This window comes from Denticeps clupeoides, chromosome 3 (genome assembly GCF_900700375.1).
Source record: "Denticeps clupeoides chromosome 3, fDenClu1.1, whole genome shotgun sequence".
In the NCBI taxonomy this organism is placed as follows: domain Eukaryota; kingdom Metazoa; phylum Chordata; class Actinopteri; order Clupeiformes; family Denticipitidae; genus Denticeps; species Denticeps clupeoides.
In genome coordinates, this window is record NC_041709.1 from 26,999,268 (window position 1) to 27,019,400 (window position 20,133).

At 40.2% G+C, this 20,133-nt stretch overlaps 1 protein-coding gene and 1 long non-coding RNA gene across 2 annotated transcripts; one reads left to right on the plus strand and one right to left on the minus strand.

Moving 5' to 3' along the window:
• Positions 1 to 1,034: 1,034 nt before the first annotated feature.
• tmc8 (transmembrane channel-like 8) lies at positions 1,035 to 18,808 on the minus strand. Its single transcript, XM_028974808.1, has 16 exons — positions 18,624 to 18,808; positions 16,251 to 16,440; positions 12,053 to 12,201; positions 11,832 to 11,972; positions 11,291 to 11,322; positions 11,076 to 11,203; positions 10,482 to 10,629; positions 10,199 to 10,363; positions 9,920 to 10,068; positions 6,917 to 7,007; positions 6,640 to 6,737; positions 6,345 to 6,531; positions 3,277 to 3,407; positions 2,804 to 2,953; positions 2,603 to 2,681; positions 1,035 to 2,176 (listed from the first exon to the last, which is right to left on the minus strand). The coding sequence occupies exons 1-16, from the start codon at positions 18,721 to 18,723 to the stop codon at positions 2,033 to 2,035; spliced, it is 2,082 nt and encodes a 693-aa protein (XP_028830641.1). The 5' UTR covers positions 18,724 to 18,808; the 3' UTR covers positions 1,035 to 2,032.
• On the plus strand, positions 1,719 to 3,360 carry LOC114787062 (uncharacterized). Its single transcript, XR_003749291.1, has 3 exons — positions 1,719 to 1,802; positions 2,931 to 2,971; positions 3,065 to 3,360. It is a non-coding gene; the product is annotated as an uncharacterized LOC114787062 (long non-coding RNA).
• Positions 18,809 to 20,133: the final 1,325 nt, after the last annotated feature.

Genomic DNA, 20,133 nt, shown 5'->3' on the forward strand with positions numbered 1-20,133 from the left:
GTCTTTTATGTGATATGAGGTTCCTAGTCAAGTGTTTTATTTGTGACTTGAAGACAGGTTAGCCCCCCTGGGCCTGGTCACACTTATGTTATACAATTTTAAGCCATTACACGATATACTGATCACCCAAAACTTTGACACTAAAAATTGTAGTTCGACAAAAGGTCCCTTAAAATGTACTAGTTGTTTAGCTGTTGCACCCAGTAACTCTCATTCAGTCCTACAATTTTCACAGGTTCAGCTTCCAAAGACTGTCTGTGGTAAAAATATAAAAGGGGCCTGAAGCCACAGTCCCTGAACAAGACATTGTCCTTGTCACTAAGTTGTTCTGGATAAGAGCATCTGATAAATGTTGTAAAAGTATATATATTATCATTTTAATATTTATCAGTTATCAGAGTAATTAAAATTATGCCATAAGTTAAACATTTCTTTGACCTAAAATGAATTGATCTAACCATTAAATAAAAACTAGACATTAGAGCCACAATAAATCACTGTACTTTTGATACTCAAGTACATTTGAAGGCACTTTTTCTCAAATTTAAATTTAAACTGACTTTTACTTTTACTCCAGTAACAATATGCCTTTGGTATCTACTTTAACTAAAGTACAGGGTTTGTGTACTTCATCCATGTAATGCCAACAGCGAACTTCCGCTGCAGAACCTCATTTCATGTAGTGGGACACACCCACTACATGCACCACACCTCTGCACCTACTGACCTGACAGTGGTTGTCCAATCTACGCTTAGGTTATGTTGTGGCACCACTGGGTTAAATAAATAAATATTGGTGGAAATAATTTGCACCTGGGTCCACCCCCTTCTGTGTCATGACAAATCCTGTCATATGAGGAACAATCACACAAAATCATGCACAGAAACATGGTTAACACAGTTTCAGTTTCAGCTTGAATTATTATTATTTTTACTTTAAATAAGCTATATTATATTAGTGCTGAGAAACAGCATACTTGTTTTCCTGCTGAGATAAATGAAAATTCCAATATAAATAAAAAAAAAACGCAGGGTGTTTTATTTTACTGTCAATTTCCTTCCATCGGGTTGAGGTGTGTGAAGCCTTTTTTGCTTCACATGCCCATTTATAAATAATGTTATTGTTTATATTTTATTAATGTTGATTCTGATATACAAAAACAAATTTACCACACAGAAGTATTACAAAAAATACACAAATAATGATACAGCACAGTTGTAGCTGTAAAGGTTTTATACATGAATTTCAAATATATTTTAGCTAATATCTAAAAGCACTCTGAATACATGATGTTTCACATAATATAACGTAATACATTCCTGAATACATTTATGGCAATGTATTCAGCCATAATGTAGAGGACATGCAATTTTATTTTATTTTTATCATGTTATCTCAAGATCATGCCACTAATATGAAAACTGTCTATCACTGACAAAAAATAACAGTGTTTCTGTTAATGTAATTCTCTGTTTAAGGCAACTAACAACAGACTAAATATTCAAAAGAACAGAATATTCTGAAGAAAGTAATAGTCATTGAAAAAAAAAAATGTATTAAATTCCATGACATACATCACCCATTCTTGAGAATTGGGACAAAACATGTCCTTATCAAAAATGTTGAAGAATTACTTATTCAATATGTTGAATAATCAGCACTCTAATTCAACATGTTTTGGTATGTATTTGGAATGTTTTTAAAAGTATTATATATATTCAATAACAACTATTTACAAAATGTTTAATTTGCTATTTATTTTTTAGCACAGACCCTGAGGAGAACTGAGCAGTTATGGAAAGTGAGTGACTGAGTGAGTCTATTTTCTTAACCTTTGGCCTCATGTACTGATATTACAAAAAGTGGGAATGCTCAAACATGAAATGTCATTGAATCAGGTGTGTCTCAACCATAACTGGCCAAATCTGTTGAATCTATTTGCTATCCTTCTAAAGAATGAGTAACATTAATTAATCCACTTAAGACTTGGTTCAGTCATTTCAATAGGCTATATATTTCTGTAGCTGCTTCTTAGTCACATAGGTCCCTCCGGTGTGTAAGATGGGAGTCTACTGATGCTCCAGATGTAGCCGATAGATGTTCACCCCACTTTCTGTGCTGAAGCCGCATCTTGTTGGTATGCTGCATCACCAAGAAGCGCTTGTCTGCACTACACTGTAGAGTTCAGGGGATAGAACTTTAATAATTGGATCTGTACAAAGTTATTTGATATTTTTCTGTCCATTCTCTTATTCTTCGATTGTGCTTGTAAAAAAATTTACATCATTAAAGTCACTAAGCCCTTCATAGAGCAAGGATACACAGGACACTGCAAAAACTTTTTCTTTAAGTGGTTGTAGTAGCCTAGTGGGTAATAGACTCACCTATGAACCAGGACACAAACCCCAGGTTCAAACCCCACTTACTACCATTGTGTCCCTGTACATTTAACCCTGAGTGTCTACAGGGGGACTGTCCCTGTAACTACTGATTTTAAAGAGCTCTGGATAAGGCATAATGTAAAAGTAAAATGTACATGAGAGCTCAAAATCATTCAGACAGTTGGACTCAATGCTGTTGCCCCAGTTATGTGTATCTTACCATCACAAGCATGTCTTTAAGTCTCTCAATAGCTTTCCGATTTGCTTGTCCACGTGACACAAAAAATGTCAGGATGACGCTAGAATGCAGGTGGAGAAAGAAAATTCTTATGTTATATAACAGACATTTTCAGAGAGATTGTTGCGGTCAAGCAATCATGAGCAAAAAATGTAAAATACAAACCCAAATCAAGGCACTTACATTTCAGCCATGATTAGTATCAATGCAAAAGCATCACTTGCAACAAAGCTAACACTGGTCTGAACCAGATCAGGAAGACTTTTGACACAGTCATTCATCACCGAAGACATATTCTTTGCTTTAAAAGGACCACAGTTCCCAGGTAGAAGACTGGAAGACACCAAGAAAGTAAGAGCATTTATGATGTGTTCCATGTTATTGGCAGACACCACATATTTAACATGTATCTCTCCTGCTAACCAAAACTTTTGCTTTTTACAGAGACAGAATGAATAATTAAATGTAGATGAGCTGGGGTTGACCATGGGGTTCGGTAAAGACTGTATGTGGAATCAGAGGGCCTAATGAGGAAGGTGGAAATACTTGAAAACAGCTAAAAAGCTGACAATTATGCAGATAATTGTTCCTGAGATTCAATTAAATAAACTTCTCTCCAAAAATATTCATAAATGGAAATGGAAATGGTTTATTACCTGGTGAGACTGATGCTCAGGTGAAGGACCGCCATGATGAGGCCAAGTAGCAGCATGAAGTGGAACATCACAGAGGAGCTATACGTGCGGAAGACTTTACTTGGAGGAGCACAGCAGTGGAGGACTGTGAACTGGGAATAATGGAGTTTTAATGGAGTTTTTTCATTTCCACATTAAAACAGCGATTTAGCATCATATGAATTTTGTTTATATTATATATTTTCTGTACTGCATGGACTGTGGTATCTGGCACAAAGTTGTCTACAGTAAGTATTGCTTGATGTTTTTTGCGACTCCACTTTTGCAATTTTCCGGACTGACTGACCTTCATTTCTTAAAGTAATGATGGCCACTCATTTTTCTTTAGTTAGCTGGTTCTTGCCATAATGTGAATTTTAAAAGGGTGGTAGTAGCCTAGTGGGTAACACACTCGCCTATGAACCAGAAGACCCAGGTTCAAATCCCACTTACTACCATTGTGTCCCTGAGCAAGACACTTAACCCTAAGATGCTCCAGGGGGACTGTCCCCTGTAACTACTCTGTAACTACCCCTGTAAGTCGCTCTGGATAAGGGTGTCTGATAAATGCCATAAATGTAAATGTAAAATGTAAAAGTTGTCTAATAGGGCTGTTGGCTGTGTAGTAACCTGACCTCTGCACAACACAACTGATGGACCCAACCCCATTGATAAAGCAAGATATTCCACTAATTAACCCTGATATGGCACAACTGTGAAGTGAAAACCATTTCAGGTGATGACGTCTTGAAGCTCATCGAGAGAATGCCAAGAGTGTGCAAAGCAGTAATCAGAGCAAAGAAATTAGAATATAACATGTTTTCAGTTATTTCACCTTTTTTTGTTAAGTACATAACTCCACATGTTCATAGTTTTGATGCCTTCAGTGAAAATCTACTAATGTAAATGGTCATGAAAATAAAGAAAACACATTGAATGAGAATGTGTGTCCAAACTTTTGGCCTGTACTGTATCTCATCAACTGTCCAATGGCAATGTAACCAGATAATCAACGTCTAAAATCAATTTATTTACAGTCGTGGCCAAAGGTTTTGAGAATGACACAAATACTGGTTTTCACAAAGTTTACTGCTTTGGTGTGTTTAGATCTGTTTGTCAGTTGTTTCTGTGGTGTATAATTACAAGCAAGGCTTTTTTTTTTTGATAATTACATTTATGTCCAAATATTCATAAAATGTTTCATTTTATTTGCACTGTTAGCCCTCTGTAATTCGCCCTGGCATGCTGTCATTCAACTTCTGGACCAAATCCTGACCGATGGAACAAATTCCTTCATAATTGAGTATTGACCAAGTTCTCAATTGAATTAAGGTCCATGAGTTTCCTGGCCATGGTTCCAAAATTTAAATGTTTTGTTCCCCGAGCCACTTAGTTAGCACTTTGGCCTTCTGGCAAAGTCCTCCATCATGCTGGAAAAGGCATTGTTCTTCACCAAACTGTTCTCGGATGGTTGGGAGAAGATGCTGTCAGAGGATGTGTTGGTACCATTCTTAATTCATGGCTGTGTTCTCAGGCAAATTTGTGAGTGAGCCCAATTTCTTGGGACTTTCTTGGGCACCCCGAAGACTTCTTCACAACACCTGAACCTCTCTCCTTGAAGTTTTTGATGATCCAATAAATGGTTGATTTAGGTGCAATCTTACTAGCAGCAATATCCTCAATGATGACTGTGTGTGTTTCCATGCAGGTAACCATGGTTAACAGATGTAGAACAATGGTTTCAAGCATCACCCTCCTGTTAAAACATCCAGTTTGCTATTTTACATTTACATTTATGGCATTTATCAGACGCCCTTATCCAGAGCGACTTACAATGAGTAGTTACAGGGGACAGTCTCCCTGGAGCAATTTAGGGTTAAGTGTCTTGTTCAGGGATTTGAACCTGGGTCTTGAACCATTTTAACTCAATCAACATCTCCAGCCTTTTGTGGCAGGGTTGAAATGCTGTGGAGATGTTATTTTTTTATTCATTTTATTCATTTCATCAAGAGGGACTTTGCAATTCATCTGATCACATCTACATTTACATTTACGGAATTTGGCAGATGCCCTTATCCAGAGCAACTTACAATGTGCATTCAAGTTACCATCGATGAAGAGATCACTTACGGTTCACTAGGACCCCAACTATGAATACAATCTTTTTATTCACTCTGTTGTAGATTCTGTACACAAGTTCGACCATAAGAAAAGTTACAAGTTAATCTAAATATTCTTTAAAGTGGAAGGTCTTGAGCTGTCGTTTGAAGGTGCTCAGTGACTGAGCTGTTCTGACCTTGAGGGGGAGTTCATTCCACTACCGAGGGGCCAAGACGGAGAAGAGTCTAGATGAATGTCTTCCTTTTACCCTTAGCAATGGAGGGACCAGGTGAGCAGTACTGGAGGCTCGAAGTATCCAAGGTGCAGTGCGAGGTGTAATAAGGGCTGTGAGGTAGGATGGTGCTACTCCAGGTTTGGCTTTGTAGGCCAGCATCAGTATTTTGAACCTGATGCGTGCAGCTACTGGGAGCCAGTGGAGGGAGCGTAGCAGAGGGGTGGTGTGGGAGAATTTGTGAAGGTTAAAGATCAGTAGTGCTGCTGCATTTTGTATGAGTTGTAGAGGTCAGATGGTACATAGTGGTAGATCAGCTAAATGGGAGTTGCAGTAGTCCAGTCTTGAGATTACTAAAGACTGAACCAGTAGTTGGGTGGCCTGGGTTGACAGATAAGGGCAGATTCGTCTGATATTGTAGAGAAGGAATCTGATCATAACATTCTGAAGTATATGCAAACTGCCATAATAAAAATGGAAGCAGCAAACTTGCGAAAACCAGTATTTGTGTCATTCTCAAAACCTTTGGCCATGACTGTATGTGAACTGGTTCATATACAGTCCAACCAGAGCACAACTCACATACCAAATCCAACTTAGCAAAGAGCTAACATTAAATATAAAGAGACTGTAGAATAGAACAGGAGCAATAAGTAATTGCTTGATCACAGAAATCTTCACATAAATACTGTAAAGATATAAGAGATTGTCTTCATACCTTTTTCATGTAAAAGATCAGAATTAGCTTCACTGCATTTATGGCTGGCAGCAGGGGGCTGAAGAACACACCAACCCATGAAGCCGTCTGACCATAGACCAAATCTAACACATGCTGAGTGATCATGAATTCTGTCTTCCCAACATTCTTTGCTAGAGTCGATTCCTTGCAGCTCTCGACCAGCCACCTGGATTATTAGTCAAATAAACGGTGGGTTTAATATCGATGCATAATGTTATGCAATATTTCAAAATATCTAAGGTGAAATCTTATATACAGGAATGAAAACACTTACTTTAAAGGCAATGATACAAAGAAAGTGTTGACAATGCATGCCAAGAGGTCAAACACCGAGAGATGTAACATCTTCTTTCCAAAGTTATCTTCCCAGCACTGAAATAAAATTTTACACTCACATGCATGCACACATTACCATTATCTAATGGGCTAATTATTTATTCATAAAAAGCCATTTGAGTTCATCTGTGAATGTGAAAAGCTTTTGGAGCTTTTTGGAGAAATTAAGTTTGGCTTTGTTGTTCAGGGTGGCAAGGATAGTACTGGAAACATACAGTGTCTGTTATTTTGTTGCTCCCAGGTGTGTGTTGTGCATACAGAGAAAAGATGTAGATCCCCAGACTAGTCAGCTTCAGGAACACACTCCTGTAAAGACGAGAACAAAACGTTAGTCATCTCATTCATGGAGTGCTTCTTTTTAGAAATGGAGCCTGTCCATCATGATTGCACTTGTTGGTCAACAAGAATTCTGTTTCTCTTCAGTATGTACTGTGTGCTCTCCTTTCATGATCATCTGTGACAGTTACAGAAGAGTGTAACATGGTCCTGAGCCCATAGCCTATATTCTTAAACCAGGCATTTATTTTGTATTATGTGTTTTTTATTACTGTACTCCTTTTCTGTTTTTCTATTTTTTTTCTTTTTATCTTGAATGCAGAGTATCTGGAAAGTATTAACAGTTAACAGTTCAACACTTTTTCCACATTTTGTTATGTTACAGTATGCTCACCAAGGGTGATGGGATTTCGTTGCTGTGCTGCAGTGTATCACAATGACAACCACTTCACTTTCAAACAATGGCAACTTGAAAAAGTTTACTTGAGGTTTTGGCAAATTTATTTTAAAAAATGAGAAAGCACATAAGAATTCACAGCCTTTGCCATGAAGCTCAAAATTGAGCTGAGGTGCATCCTGTTTCCCTTGATCATCCTTGAGGAGTCCAGCTGTGGCGAAAACAGTTTGATTTGGAAAGACACAGACCTGTCTATAAAAAATCCCACAGTTGACTGTTCATGTCGGAGCACAAACCAAGCATGAAGTCAAAGGACTTGTCTGTAGACCTATGAGACAGGATCGTTTCGAGGTACAAATCTGTGGAAGGTTACAGAAATGTTTATGCTACTTTGAAGGTCCCAATGAGCACAGTGGCCTCCATAATCAAAAAGTGGAAGAAGTGGAGACCCCTCTTCCTAGAGCTGGCTGGCCTGAACCCGATGGTCACTCTGTCAGAGCTCCAGAGGTTCTCTGTGAACAGAGGAGAACCTTCTAGAAGGACAACCAATTGCAGCAATACACCAATTAGGCCTGTATGGTAGAGTGACAAGATGGTAGCCACTACTTAGTAAAAGGCACGAACCCCAGGCACGCACCTAAGTGACTCTCAGACCATGAGAAACAGAATTCTCTGGTCTGATGACACAAAGATTGAACTCTTGGCTGAGAATACCAGGCATCATGTTTGGAGGAAACCAGGCACCACTCATAACCAGGCCAAAACCATCCCTACGGTGAAGCATGGTGGTGACAGCATCATGCAGTGGGGATGGTTTTCAGCTGCAGAAACCTGGAGACTAGTCAGGAAATAGGGAAAGATGACTGCAGCAATGTACAGCAATGTCTGAAGGACATTAGACAGCTTATACTCATCAACTTTCTTCTGTTAAACCCTGATAAGATGGAGGCTCTCGTAATTGGGTCTCAAGCAGCCAGACATAAGCTGGCTGACTACATAATAACTCTGGATAGCCTTTCTATCTCACCAAGTACTAAAGTAAAGGATCTAGGTGTTATCATTGATGCAGGTCTCTCATTCGATTCACATGTAGACAATGTCACTTGGATAGCATTCTTTCACCTTAGAAATATTGCAAAAATAAGAAATATAATTTCAACGCACGATGCAGAAAAGTTGGTCCATGCATTTATAACACCAAGGTTAGATTGCTACAATACTGTCTGGATGTTCTAGTAGGTGCATGAGTAAACTCCAGCTAGTACTGAATGCTGCAGCCAGAGTTCTAACTAGAACTAGGACATTTGACCACATCACCCCAGTCATACAATCACTGCACTGGTTACCCATCAAATTTAGGATTGACTACAAAATCCTTCTTTTGACCTATAAAGCCCTAAATGGTCTCACCCCGCAGTACCTGAGTGAACTTTTAGTTATTTACGTCCCGCCATGCCCCCTTCGGGTGCGTGGTCACTACTGGTACCCAAAGTACAGAAGGTCACAGCTATGAGCAGATCCTTCACATATAAAGCTTCGCAGTTGTGGAACAGCTTGCCAGTCAGTGTCCGGGACTCAGACAAAGTCTCAGTGTTTAAATCTAAACTGAAAGCACATCTGTTTTCTCTGTCCTTCTGTTAAAGGTCTAGACACAGTGTCAATTTAAAGTCCACTTTATCACACAGTCCTGTTAAACACAGACAGGGTTAAATTCACCTTAGTTAGGCTGTCCTAGTTAGGGTACCGGGTCACTGTAGCACTAATATACCACTATAGCCACATATTTCAGTATCAGTCATACAATGCCATGTCTGCCGCTGCTTCTGTTTGTTTTCTCCGAGACACTGAATCAATCGCACAGACCACTGGCAGACTCCAGTGAAGAGACAATCACAAACCCTGCACTGACACCATTTGCAGGCTCACTCTACCCTGGATGGGGTCCCTCTCTGCATCACTCCTTCCCAAGGTTTCTTCCTTTCTTTTTTCTCTCTCCTAGAGTTTTTTTGTGTGGAGTTTTTCCTTGTGTGCAGAAGGGTCAAGTGTGAGGGCTTGTCAAAGCCCATTGAGACATACTGTATGTGATTATGGGCTATATAAGAGATAAATGTCGTTGTTGTTGTTACAGTGACATCTTGGATGAAAACCTGCTCCAGAGTGCTCTGGAACTCAGACTGGTGCGATGGTTCATCTTTCAACAGGACAACGACCCTAAGAACAGACAAGATCAAAGGAGTGGCTTCAGGACAATGTGCTTGAGTGGCCCAGCCTAAGCCCAGACTCGAATTTGATCTCTGAAGAAATCTTAAAATGCCTGTGCACCAACGCTTCCCATCGAACCTGATGGACCTTGAGAGGTGCTGCAAAGAAGAACTGGCCAAACTGGCCAAGGAGAGGGGTGCCAAGCTTGTGCCATCATTTTCAAAAAGACTTTAGGCTGTAATTGCTTCCAAAGGTGCATCAACAAAGTATCTGAACAAATGCTGTGAATTCTTCTACACATGTGATGTGAATTGGGAGAAGAAAAAATTTAGTAAAATGAAACCTGATCAAAGTGAGGTTGAGCTGGGTGGTCAGTGAGTAGTCCTCAAATGCTGCAAACTTGCAGAAGGCCCGAGGGAGCAGGTAATTAGCCATAGTGATGGTAATGGGTGGTAGGTAGTTGAAAAACATATCCATCATCCAGTGGTCTTTCTGTAGTCAAAAAACAAAGATGAGGATAATGACCCAGGTGAACTGGACTCAGCTCAGTGAGAACATTTTAGGTGGAAAGGAAAAGATGAACCAATATTATTCATAACAGACATACACAATGACACCATACCTGTGGTTTGGAATATGTTGTAACATAATAGATCAAGTAGAAGGATCCACCCAGCAGACACAACACCGCAATGTTTACTAGAACTCTGAGGAGAGTCAGACAAGCCCAGTGTTTCACTGTCCTTTGAGAAACCTTGAGATGAAAGCCCTGCTCTTCCATATCCATCTGAATGAGATTACATCAAACTACTTTAATAATAGTAAAATAATCATATAAACAGTTCACTCAATTAGTTTCAAAATGTGAAGGCCCACAAAACCAGGAAACATCCTTCCACCCTCACCTTTAGTTCATTTCTGATTAAATTATGCTTCAGGTCTGCAGCCGAATGGTCCTGGATACAGAAGTCCCAACCAGAGAACACCTTATTACTCATGTTTGTGTTGAAACGTTTGCCCATTAGCCGAGTGTTCTTGTACCCAACCACCATTCTGAGAGGACAGATGTTGAAGGACATTGATTAGATGTTAATCAGTTCTACTCTCTGGCATTTTTACACTAATAGAGCATGAGCTGCCTTAGCAACCAAATTTCATTTTACAATAATGATCTTGTACACAAAAACCTTCTATACCTAAACCTAACACTACCACCATCCATTACCATCACCATAATTTCCTTAAAAAAAATCTGTATTCATGTGAAATTTTTGGGGGGGTTCTGGTTTCCTCTCTCAACACAAATCTGTCATTTGGAGGTGATAAATGTCCATGTGTGTGAGTTTGTGTGGGTTCATGCTGAAATGGATGGCTCCCTTGTATACAGTAATAGGCACTACTACCATGCCTTGGAATGGGGGGCTCAGAGAATAGATCGATAAACGTACAAGGATTAGATATCCTTCAGTTGAAATTAATGCTTGAAAGTTTGTGCTCACCTATGAACCACCATGCCAAAGCTGATTATGAGTAAAGATATGATGCCAAGAAGGAAGAGAAGTGGTGTGTTCAAGCAACTTTTGTCCAGGGATCCACGCTCATAAAACCTGAAATATATTAGAGATTCCTGCAAAGAATGAACATGTAATAAGATGCTAAGACTGAAATAAACATAGGGAAAAAACAAGAAATGTAAATATCAGGCCATACTTACATTTCTATGAAAAATGTCTAGAAAGAATAGTCCTGAGAAGAAAGAATAAATGTTCTCTCATCACTTTACTCACACACATTCTAAGCATTTAGTAAACCTAATTCCATAGGAAAACTAGCTTGGGGAATAAAGAAATAGAATAATAATTGGGTGGGGGGGTTACGGAATGGTGGGCATGGTTTGGAGTTTATGATACAATCGGGGCCCAGACAAGAAATAATTTGTCCCTAGACCCCCTTACTGACATTTACCTTTTTCTAATTGTATGAACTGTAACAGGCTGACTAACCTTAATGATATCTCTAACAGAGTGGCAAAAGCAATGATGTAGTTTTGACCAGTAGTGTATTTGAAAATATTAAAACAAGCTAGACCCAGGCAAGTTAAATGTCTGCAACAGTTCATCAAAGCATGGAAAAATACATCCTCTTTGAAAGTAGAAATCCCATGTCTATGCCAGAGAAAGAATACAGTATAATCTTGCTGAGCTGAAAGGTTGGACAAAGTTTTTTGACAATACATGTTATCACAAATCTCTTACCATATGAGGATATTGTTTTTGTTCTGTACATGAGTGAAGGTATCACAATGGTTCCACCGATGATCATAGAATGAAACAGGTTGAGGAACAACAAGTAGCGCAGAAACGTAAAGTACCCCTTCACTCCCATTCCAAAAAGACCTTTAAAAGTAGAGAGGTTCATTGCTTGGGTAAATGCTTTATGGTTGTGGCCCCTGACCAGCTAATACAAATGTTCTCACCTTCAATCTTGATCAGAGTGTGGCGCCATGGCAACAGGCCTGACAAGCTGATTGCAATCTGCTCCCTGAGTCGTCTCCTGAAAATTTTTTGGCTCTGACTCCAGGACTCCCAGTAGGCAATGTTAAGCCTCTGCTGCTGCCTCAATTCTCTAATAAACAAATACAATTATCTTGTCACTTTTTCCATATTTTGTTATGTTACAGCTTTATTCCAAAATGGATTCAATTTTTTTTCCCTCAGAATTCTACACACAACACCCCATAATGACAATGTGAAAAAAGTTTACTTGAGGTTTTGGCAAGTTTATTTATAAAAAACTGAGCACATGTACAGTAGATAAGTATTCACAGCCTTTGCATAGAGTTCAGGTGGATCCAGGTGTTTCCAAGTTTTATTTTCATTTTGGAATGTCATACAGTGAAATTCTAATCAGGATTCTAATCAGCCAGATTCATTTTCTGTGCATACGGTAGCGTTAATGACTTCATCCAGGAACAATTACAAGGTCCGGAGAAAATGCATAATTATAGATGGATGTCCACAAATCATATTAGCTGAGTTGGATTATGAAGGGTCAGCAAACAGGTGTGAACAGAGACTTCGCAGGAGACAGGGAGCTAACAATTTTTGATTGTAAAGTGACCCAAGAGTTACTAGGAACCATTTTAGAGAAGCCTGAGAAATATTAAATGACTGTCCTAAACTTGCCCATAAGTACCCATAGACTGTGGTATATAAACTTGTGCGCACAGGAAAATAAATTGGCCAGATGGAAATCTCAACCTATATCACTCATCGGAAGGTTTGCCTCAATAAAAATGATGGTTTTACCAAGAATTAACTATTTATTTGCAATGATTCCAAGCAAACCATCATCTGACTGATTTAGGTCTCTAGACTCCATTTCTAAATTCCTCTGGAATACCACCACATATTATCCTAAAAATGCTGCAAAGAAGCAATGACAGAATTAGTAGTAGTTTGATTAGGAAAATTAGACCTACCCAACTTTTAGTACTATTTCTTAGCCAACAGTCATTCTATAAATGACTCAGTCATCACTTATCCTATGCAAACCTACACCCATCTGGAAAAACCCGGAAAAAAATAAAAAAACAACAATATGATAAATGTCTCAAATTGGAGCTGTAAAGGCATTAAATGCTTGGAACACACATTCGAAAGAAAAAACTTTATTCCCTTCAATATATTAGTTTAAAAATATGGTATTAACAAGAATAGATTCTTAGACTATCAACAAGATAAATCTAGAGTAAAAAGGATCAAATCAAATTACAAATACCACCAAGTGTGGTAGAATTCCTTCATCTAAAAACATTCAAACAATTATCTAAAAATTACTGTCCAAAATATCTCCCTTACTATTGCTAAATGGGAGGGGGATTTATCAGCTCAGACCACAATTTCTGGTCTCATATTTAATTAAAAACATTTAGATTGACTAGAAATATCAATCAACAATTAATACAATCTAAAATTCTGCATAGAGTGCACTATACAGGCCAAAGGATGTTCAGGATGGGTTTTACATCTACAAACAACTGCTCACACTGTCAAGGCAACCCACCAGAAAATTACATCCACACTCTTTGGTTCCTTCTTGCTTCCTTCTTGCTATAAGCAAAAGTACAGCAATACTGCAAAACGTTCTTTAAAAAAATAATATATCAGTTGGAGATTCCAAAAAGGCTTAATTAAAAAAGAGGCTTGTCCCTAATCTCAAAAAGGTTTGACAGGTCCTTCTAAAAAAATAGCATATTGTGATAAAGTTCATTATTTCCTGTAATGTACTGATACATATTAGACTTTCATATATTTTAGATTCATTACACACAACTGAAGGTAGTTCAAGCCTCTTATTGTTTTAATATTGATGGTTTTGGCATACAGCTCATGAAAACTCAAAGTTCCTATCTCAAATAATTAGCATATCATGAAAAGGTTCTCCAAACAAGCTATTAACCTAATCATCTGAATCAACTAATTAACTCTAAACACCTGCAAAAGATTCCTGAGGCTTTTAAAAACTCCCAGCCTGGTTCATTACTCAAAACTGCATTCATGGGTAAGACTTCCAACCTGACTGCTGTCCAGAAGGCCATCATTGACACCCTCAAGCAAGAGGGTAAGACACAGAAAGAAATTTCTGAACGAATAGGCTGTTCCCAGAGTGCTGTATCAAGGCACCTCAGTGGGAAGTCTGTGGGAAGGAAAAAGTGTGGCAGAAAACGCTGAGTGTGGAGTAGAAACATCCAGAGCCACCGTGCACAGGAGTGTGCAGGAAATGGGCTACAGGTGCCACATTCCCCAGGTCAAGCCACTTTTGAACCAGAAACAGCGGCAGAAGCGCCTGACCTGGGCTACAGAGAAGCAGCACTGGACTGTTGCTCAGAAATCAAGGCGCCAGAGTCTGGAGGAAGACTGGGCGGAGGGAAATGCCAAAATGCCTGAAGTCCAGTGTCAAGTTCCCACAGTCAGTGATGGTCTGGGGTGCCATGTCAGCTGCTGGTGTTGGGCAGGGTCAATGCAGCTAGCTATCAGGAGTACTTCATGCTTCCATCTGCTGAAAAGCTTTATGGAGATGAAGATTTCATTTTTCAGCACGACCTGGCACCTGCTTATTGCTATTTACCTGGACAACTCACAGCTCTCTCCTTCTACAACAGCCCGCAACCTTGGCGTAACAATAGACAACCAACTCTCCTTCTCGACTCACATCAGCAACCTTTCCCACTCATGTAGATTCCTTCGCTACAATATCAGATGAATCTGCCCTTATCTGTCAACCCAGGTCACCCAACTATTGGTTCAGTCCTTAGTAATCTCACGACTGGACTACTGCAACTCCCTTCTAGCTGGTCTACCACTATGCACCATCCAACCTCTACAACAAAATGCAGCAGCACGACTGATCTTCAACCTTCCCAAATTCTCCCACACCACCCCTCTGCTACGTTCCCTCCACTGGCTCCCAGTAGCTGCACGCATCAGATTCAAAATACTGATGCTGGCCTACAAAGCCAAACATGGAGTAGCCCCATCCTACCTCACAGCCCTTATTACACCTCACACTTCACCTCATATTCTCCGAGCCTCCAGTACAGCTCGCCTGGTCTCTCCATCTCTAAAGGTAAAAGGAAAACATTCATCTAGACTATTCTCGGTCTTGGCCCCTCGGTGGTGGAATGAACTTCCCCTCGAGGTCAGAACAGCTCATTCACTGAGTATTTTCAAACGACAGCTCAAGACCTTCCTCTTTAAAGAATATTTAGATTAACGTGTAACTTTCTTATTGTCGAACTTGTATATAGAATCTATAACAGAGTGAATAAAAAGATTGTATTCATAGTTGCGGTCCTAGTGAACCGGAATTGATCTCTTCTTCGATGGTAACTTGAAAGCATGTGGTAAGTCGCTCTGGATAAGGGCGTCTGCCAAATGCCATAAATGTAAATGTAATTGTTCACAGTGCCAAAACCACTGGTAAATGGTTTACTGACCATGGTATTACTGTGCTCAATTGGCCTGCCAACTCTCCTGACCTGAACCCCATAGAGAATCTGTGGGATATTGTGAAGAGAAAGTTGAGAGACGCAAGACCCAACACTCTAGATGAGCTTAAGGCCGCTATCCAAGCATCTTGGGCCTCCATAACACCTCAGCAGTGCCACAGGCTGATTGCCTCCATGCCACGCCGCATTGGAGCAGTCATTTCTGCAAAAGGATTCCAGACCAAGTATTGAGTGCATAACTGAACATGATTATTTTAAGGTTGACTTTTTTTGTATTAAAAACACATTTTTTTATTGGTCGTATGAAATATGCTACTTTTTGGAGATAGGAATGTTGGGTTTTCATGAGCTGTATGCCAAAATCATCAATATTAAAACTATAAAAGGCTTGAACTACCTTCAGTTGTGTGTAATGAATCTAAAATATATGAAAGTCTAATGTTTATCAGTACATTACAAGAAATAATAAATTTATCACAATATTTTAATTTTTTTAGAAGGTCCTGTACATGTCTTGGTACAACATATTCAGCAACTTCAATCTAAATTCAATCATGTCAGTGTCAGACATGAACTGGAGATAAATGTATAGAGTCTGGAGTATGTGGAGCTGGAGCAGATGTTTCTTCATTTTGTGTCTTTGTCCGTGTGTGCTTTGACAAACCTTGTGCTCCTCTTTTTTTGTATGCAGAGGGGCAGGGCTCTTAAGGGAACATTAGGGTCTGCCCTCTGTCCCACTTGTCCGTCAGACAGCACAGCCTGGTTTTGAGTCTGTGTACTGGGCAGCTGTTCATAGATCTCAGTCTGGTAATACTCATATGAGTCATCAGTGAGGTCAGAGCTATAGCTCTCATCTGCAAAAAAAATGACAAATAAAACATTTCTCTGGAATATTTTGTATAAATACTCTTACAGAATCGCACAGTCAGAGTAACATATTCAACATGGCTACCCAGGTTACTGTCTTTAACATATGGATAACTGCATGATGATCACTGCTTTGTCTTGCTTTTAGTCTCTAATTTCCTATTTTTCATTTTTCGTCCTCGTCTTCCTACGCTTAAACCAGGTCCGGGTCATGGCGGCAGCATCCCAAGTAGGGAATCCCACCAGCTCCACCAGATATAATTTCTCCAGCGTGTCCTGGGTCCCCAGGGAGGCGTCCAGGAGGCATCCTGACCAGATGCCTGAACAACCTCAACTGGCTCCTTTTGATGTGTAGGAGCAGCGTTTCTACTCTGAGTCCCTGCAAATGTCTGAGCTCTAAGGCTGCGCCCAGCCACCCTACGGAGGAAATTCATTTTGCCCGCTTGTATCCGCGATCTCGTTCTCTCAGTCATTACCCAAAGCTCATGACCATAGGTGAGGATTGGGACGTAGATTGACCAGTAAATCGAGAACCTTGCTTTCTGGCTCAGCTCCCTCTTCACCATGACAGATCGGTTTAGTGTCCACATCACTGCCCCAATCTGCCTGTCGATCTCCTGCTCCCTTCTTCCCTCACTCATGAACAAGACCCCAAGCTACTTAAGTTCCTCCACTTGAGGCAGGTCTCTCCTGACCTGGAGTTGGCAAGCCACCCTTTTCCGGTTGAGAACCATGGTCTCAGATTGGAGGTGCTGATCCTCATCCCAGCAAACTCCCATGCCCCCTCCATCACCCCAGCAAGGGTAAAGACCTGGTCCACAGTTCCACGGCCAGGACGGAAACCAAGTTGCTCCTCCTCAATCCGAGATTCAACTAACGACCGATCCCTCCTCTCCAGTACCAGCAAACTCCAGCAAAGGAGAGTGTCCAACCTCTCTCAAGAACTTGGGTTCCAGAGCCAATGCTATGTGTCAAGGTGTGCCCGACTATATCTAGCCGGTACCGCTCAACGTCTTCCACAAGCTCCAGCTCCTTCCCTGCCAGAGAGGTGATGTTCCATGTCCAAATTGCCAGTTCCCTTGTCCGGGGATCCAAAGCTCCCGCCTCGGTCTGCCACCCGATCCACATTGCACCAGACCCTTCATGTTCCTCCTGCGGGTGGTGGGTCCACAGTTGGATGAGCCCATGTATCAATTTTTTTTCCATGAATGGTCTTCTGAACTGTTCTTTGTCTTGCCCTTTACCTAACACCAATTTGTCAGGGGAGACCCTACTAGGGGCACCAAGTGCCCCAGACAACATAGCTTCTAGGATCATTAGGGCTCTCAAACTCCTCCACCACAATGAGGTGACGATTCAAGGAGGAGATTTTTTATTTTTAAATTTTTTAAAACATTATGCAACTCGCTGCTTCTGTTATGTATAGTTATTTATTATTGTTCATAGTGCAATATATAGATTGTCGTATGATCTGGTGTGTCTGATTTGACAACTGTTATATGGGTGCACTGCTCCACTGTGCCTCAGTCCAATTGTTGATGTGCCATTTCTTTCTGAAATTATACTATGGTTGTCTAAATTTAAAAGCTCAGTTTGCTATGTGTAGACAAGTCCAAAAAATATCCAGAATAGAGCTATTGCTTGAATCTGTTTCTATAGATTTATGTAGAACCCATGTAAATAAAAATAATAATAATTGTGCAGATCCAATTAAAATTAAATTCTTTGTGATTAAATTTAATTCACATTCATGCATCTGCACACCCATGATGCAATTAGAAAACTATCCTTAAAATACAAATGTAGAGCTAAAATTTCATTTGTATGACTGTAGAAGGAAATATTTATGTTCATGAAGCTATGCAGATGACAAAAAATGTCAGGCTGTGAACTATTTTTAAAAAGAGGAAGCTCAGAACAAACCTTTATGAAATTGACATGAAATTTATAATATGCAGATTTGTGCCATTTCAAAATATTTGGCAACCTTTATCACACTGTGAAACAGTGTAATTTTTGGACTGGAAAATGTATTTCTAATCAAAATAGTCCCAGTCCAAAGACATGCTTGGATAATAGATATTTACTCAATAGATAGGTACTCAGATTCACACACACACACACACACACACACACACACATGCATGCATACACAGTTGTTTTTATTTACCTGACAAAAGCCTAAAAAACTGCACTCTCCTCTCTTCATTTTGCGCCATCTCTAGCTTCTGTTGTAAAAAGCATCCGGATTTACCATCTCTGGCTGGCATGAGAACTGACACCCATGTTCAGTAGCAAATGCAGTCTAACCACTAAAGAGCTCAAGCGAGATGACACCCTCCCCCTAGCATCCACAGCAACTATGGTTCTTTTGAAACCGTTGCTTCGCTCTCTACAGGAAATCATGTGACTGTTTAGCAAGGAAACGCGTCACTGTCATTGCACACAAGCCCTGACATTTTTGCATTTATGATGACACAAGCTAACATGTCAACTTAAAGTGAAGTAATTGTCATTGTGAAGCACAGCACAGATCACGGTGACACAACTAAATGTGTCCTCTGCTTTTAACCCTGCATTGATGAGCAGTGGGCAGCCATGACAGGTGCCTGGGGAGCAGCCTGTGGGGACGGTGCTTTGCTAAGTGGCACCTTCTGATTAAAGGTCAGTTTCCTTACATTAACAGCATTTACATTTACCTGCTATGCCACCACTGCCCCAAGTCATGACTGCCCCCATGTGGGTGCTGTGTTGTCACCCTGGACAGAGTCCTGCTTATATGACATGGGACAGCATAGAACCCATTTCATTTACGGCATTTATCAGAGCGATCCAGAGCGACTTATCCAGAGCGACTTACAATCAGTAGTTACAGGGACAGTCCCCCTGGAGCAACATAGGGTTCAGTGTCTTGCTCAGGGACACAATGGTAGCAATAGGGATTTGAACCTGGGTCTTCTGGTTCATAGGCAAGTGTGTTACCCACTACACTATTACCACCCATTTCATTTATCAAGCCTTGGGCTTGGTTTCAGTTGTTCTCATGTAATGTGAAACCTACGCACTTTTACTATTACTAATGTGGGTTGGAAAAATCGACATGTAATTTCTAAAATGATTACATTATCGATAACAAATGTTGTGTGTGTAAATGAAACTAACCTTAGGCTTTGCTGAACTGCAGGTGAGTGTTAGAAGTGTTAGTAATGGGGTTAGAACAGGAACTAAAGGTAGGGGAATGGCCCGTGAAGCAGTGTCCTACCTCTGCTCTTCCTTCCCCTCTGTGGAAAGAATGTCTGTCATTTACTGCAAATGCAATGGCAGGACAACAACATATTTCTAGGCAAATTGTAAACAACTGTGTAAAACTGCATTCATACAGTGTGGAATTTTGCACAAATGGAACCTCAGTATCATCCTGAACACACAATTAGTTGAATCCATGATACAGATGGTTTCATGAGTGCTTATATACAAATTTCTCATTTAGAAACAGAGTTTAGTCCAATGTAGGTGGGTTTGCGACACTGGGCACAACTCACATGCAATTTAGAGTCACCATGCGTGCCCTTGTAAGATGGGACCCGGATTCGAAACCCCCCACCTCGGTGTCAGGAAAAGCATGGAGTTCAGAAAAACGAGTTCACACCTGTCCTACAATTCCCACAGTTCTAGCGCGT